A 6,981-nucleotide genomic window follows, 5' to 3' on the forward strand; every position below is an offset into this window, starting at 1 on the left:
GTAATAATTAATTCATGGAGCCCTCGGACCTCATCGCAGCCTGCCAGGGACCGGCCCGAGATGGGTTCCCATTCACTCTTGTCAAGTGGATAACTGGAAGCATGTGTTGCGTTTGTCTGCAGAACAGACGCTACAGGGGCTGTGTGTGTGTGTGTGTGTGCGTGTGTGTGCATGTGTGTGCACACCCAAACCTCCATCACACCCCCCCACACACCAACCCCAGACAACCCCCTCCTTTGGCTATTGGGTCGTTTGTCAGGCCTTGTGTCAGTGGCTGGTGGGACAGAAGGTGCCGTGCCATAAGACAATTGCGGAGCGTGAAATTCAATTAGTTAAGGGCCTGGTTGCAATTTCACAGGCCCTAAAAAAGAGAGAGGGGAGAGGGAAAGGGGGCGTTTTTTATGGCCCCCTTTTTTTATTATTATTTATTTCTCTCTCCTGAGGGTTTTTCTGACTCCCCCTGTCCCCCGGCCCCCATGTGCGGCAGCTTGGACATGCCTTTTTAAGAAGTTATTTAGAGTTCATATCTGTCACATCTATTTAATGCACTCTGCGTGATGTTAAGACGTGGTCTTGACATCATAAAGCTGATCCCGCTCCCTCTCCCCATCTCCTCCTCTCTCTGTGTCTCTCTCTCACTCCGCAGGTGTCCCTGTGAAGGTCACTAACGTCAAGGACAGGACCACTCACCAGTCCTCCCTGGAGCTGTTTGTGTACCTGAACGAGATAGCGTAAGTGTGGTGGGGGGGGCTGTCTTGCGGCTCTCATGTGCTCCGTCTTTCCCAGCCGTGAGCACAGAAGATCACCCGCTGCCATGTGTGCACGCCCCGAGAGCAGGCTGCGTGAGACTCCATGGGTGCACACATGAGGGACAAGCAAGCTGAATAACAGGACGTGTCTTTGGGTGGCTCAGTGAGGAAGGAGCTAGGGTTTGGCCAAGCCGCCCTAGGTGCCAGTGGCAGGGCTGTGATCTCCTCATTCCCAATATGCACCAGAACATGTTGGTATTTGAATTCAGATGTAGCCTTGCCCCAGGGCTGGGCTGTCTTGCCAACACCAGATGCCCCGTACCCTCACTCTGTACCTGTTGGCCAGTTGTCTCACCCCAGGTACCAGTTCGCTAGGTGGATCCCATCCTCTCAGCCCATCCCTGTCCTTGTCTCTGATTGTCCAAGTCACTCCTGCATTTATGGTGGCATCAGATGCAGGAGGAGGTTTGGTAACGCTGCCCGCTCCTCTCCTTTCTGCACCAGTAAGTGGGCTCCTGGGGAGTTTCTGCTGAGTTCGATTCTGATATTTGTGGGTTCCCCCCTCCACCTCTGAGCCCCCAAGACACAACCTCACATCCTTCAAAGAGGGGCCGTGGGAGTGCGTTCCCCTTCAAGGGGCTGTCAGTACCATTTCCTAAGGAAGGGAAGGAGTGAGTGCATGCCCCCACACCAACCCCGATTTGTCCTTTGCTCCACTGATACCCATAAGCCTGCCTCTGACTTACACTCAAGGGGCGAGCACAGGCTCTGGCTTCTGGCCCCTGTTGCAGCCCTGGGGCCAGGACTTTAGGCACACTGTCCTGCATAGCGGTCCAGCGCCTTTTCAACGGTTCACTGCATGCTTTCATGGCCCCCCAGCATACGGGCCTGCACCCCTTTCTCCCAACACACGGTCAGCGTGGCCTTGCGTTGCACTCCTGCTCGGCGGGAAGTGGTCCCACAGTTAGACGGTCTTTGGCTCGGGACTAGGCAGGCACTGGGGAACCATTCATCCATCCCCTTGCCAAGTGCCACACAGATTCCCCTGTCCCGTTCCTCCTTTGTGCCTCTGCCTTTATCCCCCTGGAGCTGAATGGGAATGAACTTTTCCATGTAGTTCTCTTTTTAAATGTTAATTAAGTGGTTTTAAAATGACTTCACCGATCATGAATACAGCTGCCGTGGCAGCAGCACCTCTCCCCCGCTCCCTGCTCTCGCCTGCTTATTTGTCTCGTGGCTAGCCATGCCACGCCGAATGGTGGATTTCCTCGGGGCTCTTCCCTGCCCCGGCGGTGAGATGGAAGGGGGATTTGCATTGGCAACGAGGTTCAGCACTGGGGGTTGGGAAGGGTCCCACTTTCTCCTCACCAACCAAACTGCAAAGAGGGGGCAATGGGGGGAGGGAGGACTCGATAACACATCCTATGCAGCCCACGCCACCCGCTGTGAGGCAGCTCGACTCCTGACAGAGCCTTATTGATGGCTTCAGCACGGAGGACTTCCCTGTCTTGTCATGCTGTCGTGCGTCTCCAGGATGGTGCTGGGCCCTGTGGGACAAGTCAGAGAGAATGGTGTCATGATGTGGTCTCAAGATGCATTGCTCACCCTGTGGGTCCTAGTCTGTGCCCTGAGCTACGAACATGGGATGGCGCTGAGGCCGGGTGTCGCGTGCCAATATGGTGCAGTAGCCGCTAAATGCATGTCGTAGACATGAAGGTGGGGTTTTCATTTCCATCAGTGTGGACAGGATTTGGCTCTGCAAAGGGGGTTCTCTATTGAAGCTGCTGGATGCAGAAAGACCTGGGGGTCCTCTCAAGCCCCATAGCCTCCAGTCGGTGTTCCTTAGTGTCACCGCGCGGGGTCTCCGGAAGTCCTGCCCAAAGCTAGGCTTTCGAGGAGCAGGCTCCTGACTGTAGTACAGGTCTTTGCCTGCACTGTGGACACCTTCAGATCAATGGGATATGATGAATAGGGGGGTTGATGGTATGAGAAACCCCTGAAGGAGAGGGCGGTTTGTGTGATGGGGAGCAAGTTCTGGTCCAATCTGCCCCTTGGCCTTTCCCAATACATTTCTGTTCTCTGGGATATCATCTGACTTAGGTATCAGGGCTTCAGCCTTTAAATAGATATTTGCGCAAAGCCAATGACCTCACTGGGTATCAGTTTGGGCCCTCCTGGGGAGATCCCTTTCTTTGTGGTCCCTGTGAGCAGCACTCGGCAGTCCTCACGAGATGCCAGGACTGCACAGTCCCTGGGAGATCGTGATGCAGGTCCCAACCTCTCCTTTGCTTTCTTCTCACAGTGGCAAGCACGGTGTTGGGCGCATTGACATTGTGGAGAACCGATTCATTGGGATGAAATCCAGAGGTAAGAGCTCCTTTCGTAGACACCTTGCCTTCTCCCAGGCCCCAGTCTTGTCCCAGAGCAGAGCACTGGGATCCAGCCCCTCATATTGCATGGGCTGAGCTTGTGCTGTGGCCAGGCGGCTCTGATTCAAGGAGCCGCACACGTTCCTTGCAACCCCTGCTCTGTGCTACACAGTGGCACTTGGACACAGTGCAGGATCCAGGCTCTGAGTCCACCATGCCTGCAATTCTGGCTTTGCTAATGGAAGTGAAAGGGAAGGTATGCCTATCGCCAGGATTTCTCCGTATGGATCTACCTGTATGGTCTCTGTCGTTGTAGTAGGCAAGTACCTGGTCACTAACAATCGTCTCCACTCCTAATAACAGTCTCTGCTAATTGCAACTGATGCTGTTGGTATAAAGGCCCAAGATTGTGGCCTGTAACTGTAGGCTGCTTGAGTTGCAGTATGGGTGCATGCATGCGTGTGTGTGTGTGTGTGTGTGTGTGTGTGTGTACATCTGTATACATTCACATCTGTAGTACTTGGTTCAGTTTTAGGCCCCCCACTACAGAAAGGATGTGGACAAATTGGAGAGAGCGCAGTGGAGGGTGATGAAAATGGTTTGCGGGCTGGGGGACATGACTGATGAGCAGAGGCTGAGGGAATTGCGCTTAGTTACTCTGGAGAAGAGAAGACCGAGGCAGGATTTAATAGCCGCCTTCAACTCCCTGCAGGGTGGTTGCAAAGAGGATGGAGCTGGACTGTCCTCAGTGGTGGTGGATGACAGGACAAGGAGCAGTGGTCTCAAGTTGCAGCAAGGGAAGTTTAGGTTAGGTAGTAGGAAGAATTTGCTCACTAGGAAGGTAGTAAAACACTGGAACAGGTTACCCAGAGAGGTTGTGCACCCTCCAGCCTTGGAGGTTTTTAAGACACGGCTTGACAAAGCCTTGGGTGGGATGATGTAGTTGGGGCTGGTCCTGCTTGGAGCAGGGGGTTGGACTAGATGTGACCTCCTGCGGTCCCTTCCAGCCCTCATTTTCTGTGATTCTACAGTACATAAAGTGCCTAGTACAGTGGGGCTGTGTCTGCCATCTCTAAGCACCAACGTAACTCAGTGTAACCAAAAAGAACAACATCCTTAATCTCCTCTTTTCCTTCTGTTTTGACTTGCTGAGTTAAGGATCAAGGTTTTCATTTGAAGGGGACCTTAAATTTCCCTCTTCAGTGATGAATCTTGCCAGGGGACACAGTGGACACTTAGTGCCAGTTCTATTTACCGCTAGAAAAATAGTTTGGGAGCAACCGTGTTTACCAATTTATTTTTGTGGTCAAAGTCTTGCTTTATTTGGGGTATGGATGTACTAATGCTTCACTGTGTGTCAGGTGCTCTGGAGAAACTGCCTGTGCGTGCTTGTGCCCCATGGGAAATGGGAGTTCACCTGTGGTAACTCACCCTCCTTTCACTGAAGGCTTAACTACCGTAGTTTAGTTTCCATTTACACTGAGGTAAGAGCTCGCACACAGGCACATAGAGTGATAGAAAATGCAGGTTGGAAAGGACCTCAGGAGGTCCCATCTCATCCAACCCCCTGCTCAGAGCAGGATCAACCCCAGCCAGAGCATCCCAGCCAGGGCTTTGTCCAGCCAGGTCTTAAAAACCTCCAAGGCTGGAGCTTCTACCACCTCTCTGGGTACCTGCTTTTCAGTGCTTTACTGTGGAAGTACAGTGAAGCCCAGGCCTCTCTTACCTCCCAGTGGGTTTTCTGCAAGTCCCAGCCCCTGGAGTCAGGCGATTACACGAGAATCTCAGCTTTTCTTGGCAAATGCAAGCTTCTAGCTCTGCATGGTGCTGAGGAAAGCACAGGATGCGTCACAACTGATGTTTGCCCTCAGATGGACAATGAACGCCCCCAGATTTCTCACTATTTAAAAAAAAAAATCTCATTATGTTTTAAACGTATCCTTTTGACTTGTGCTTGTAGGCCTGGTTTAAACTCTTGGGATTGGCCTTAACCCATCCAGCATTGCTTACAAGCCACTTAATTGCAAATCCCAGGGGCAGGAGCGGCCCTATTCAGCACTGAATAACAAGGTGGCTAGTTATCCACCCCCTTCCATTGTGTCCTTCCCTTTTTGTTTTAAATCTCGTTAATAACTAATTAAGTGCTCCCTTTGTTGAACTTGCCCTTCGCAGCAAGGCAGGGCTAAATATTGTGATAACATTTCACAGCCAACTATAATCCTCCCTCTTCTGCCCTCAGCACACCAGAGGAGAGCTTTCTTCCCAAGCTTGTTGCTGGGTTCTGAAAAACCGGGGTTGATTTTTAGTGAGTGCAGCTGAAAGACGGAGAGAAAAGAAATCCAGAAAAGCCCCGACATTAGCACGCGAGTTCCAGGGCGCTGAGTAATTGGTGGTGATTTCCTGGTTTTTAAAGAGCCGCTGACATGCTCCAGTGACCCTTGCAACATCTAATAATTTCTCAAGACTCCATTTAACTGTCACGCTCATCTATGGCGCGTTGTCTCTGAGCGATCGCCTACATGTTTGTGTGTAAACAGATGATGCATCCCTTGCAGGCAGCTTCCTCAAGGGGCCCTGATCCAGGACTTCGGGGTGGTGATGCTCTGACGGATGAGGCCAAAACCTGTAGGCACATGCTTGGGCCCGTCTTTATTTGGCAAAGGATTTAAGTGCACGTGTAACTTGAAGCACATTCTTGTGTCCCAGTGACTTGAATGAGACCTCAGCTCATGCCTAGTCGCTTTGCTGCACAGGGGCTGGTGCTACACAAGCTCTGTGCCAGTAGAAAGAGTTAGTGAGGTGTTTTTTTCAGCCAGTAGATTATATTATGGTCCCTAGTGTGGATGCAGTTATAGTGGTATAGTGGTACCATGGGGTAGGTGACAGCTTTGTGCTGGCACACTTCAGTCGGTCAGGGCTGCGAAGCGGCATGAGCTCTCAGAGATGTAGAAGTGCCCAGGACTGATCTAGCCATCTGGACTGAGCTCTTGTTCATTGAAGAGGTGGCTACTGTAGTTTAGCTGCCCCTAACCCTGGGGTAAGAGCTGGCACTTGGATTAGCACATAGCAACGGATACATCGTGTAGTCCCCGTCCCGTTTTCGCTCGCTGTTACTTGTTCCTTAGTCCATCCCCTGAAGTGTCTTTGTCTAACCTCCGGGCCTATGTACTTGGGAGGCACTTGAGAAACTGAATCCAAATTAACTTTTAAAATTGGGTTAGTTAAAGTGATTTAATCTCTTGTACGTGGGCCCTCAGAGTCAGAATTAAAATAAGCCTCATTGGTGGAACTTAGTTTACTTCTAAGGATGAATTCAGCTCCGTTTCATTCTGACCGAGCGTGTCCACACAGGGTTTTAATGTGGTTTAGCCGGACTGCTTTAAATATACATCTTCTGTTGGTTAGGATTAACTTTCCAAAGTGTCTCCGTGCAGACAAGGCCTTAGCGCTGGCGTGATTGTACTTGCGTCGTGGGGGAGGGTGTTGTCCTGCTTTAACTAGGTAAAAGCCAAACAACTTGTGTTTAGACAAGGCCTTAGGGACTGCCTTGAGCACGGGAGAGGAAGTTGTTGGTTGAGCAGGTGAGTGCCCCAGAGATACATGCTCAGAGTCTGGGATGTGCAACGATGAGGGAGCTCTTCCATGTAGACACCGGTGGCATGGGCATCCGTCTTGGTTCCCAGAGGAAACAGGGACAAAGCAAGGGGCAGCTGAGCGAGCCTGATGATCCCTGTAAGAGGCACCCAAGAGGGGTGGGTGTTGATACCGTGGGATGTACAAATAGTGCCCCAGCAAGAGCTACTTTGGCAGTGTCCTGTATGTAACGTGGGTTGAATCAGTGTCCCGCAGTTAAGCTCTCAGGG

General features: G+C 51.5%; 1 protein-coding gene across 1 annotated transcript in view; it reads left to right on the forward strand.

The window, feature by feature from the left end:
- Window positions 1–6,981, forward strand: part of ASS1 (argininosuccinate synthase 1) — a 91,265-nt gene that overhangs the window by 52,847 nt on the left and 31,437 nt on the right. Inside the window, exons 11-12 of the mRNA XM_019510672.1 lie at window positions 647–731; window positions 3,052–3,116. Coding sequence (XP_019366217.1) covers window positions 647–731; window positions 3,052–3,116 — 150 coding nt within the window. The remainder of the gene's footprint in view (window positions 1–646; window positions 732–3,051; window positions 3,117–6,981) is intronic.

This window comes from Gavialis gangeticus, unplaced genomic scaffold, assembly GCF_001723915.1.
Source record: "Gavialis gangeticus isolate Ggan-Ray unplaced genomic scaffold, GavGan_comp1, whole genome shotgun sequence".
NCBI classification, from domain to species: Eukaryota; Metazoa; Chordata; order Crocodylia; family Gavialidae; genus Gavialis; species Gavialis gangeticus.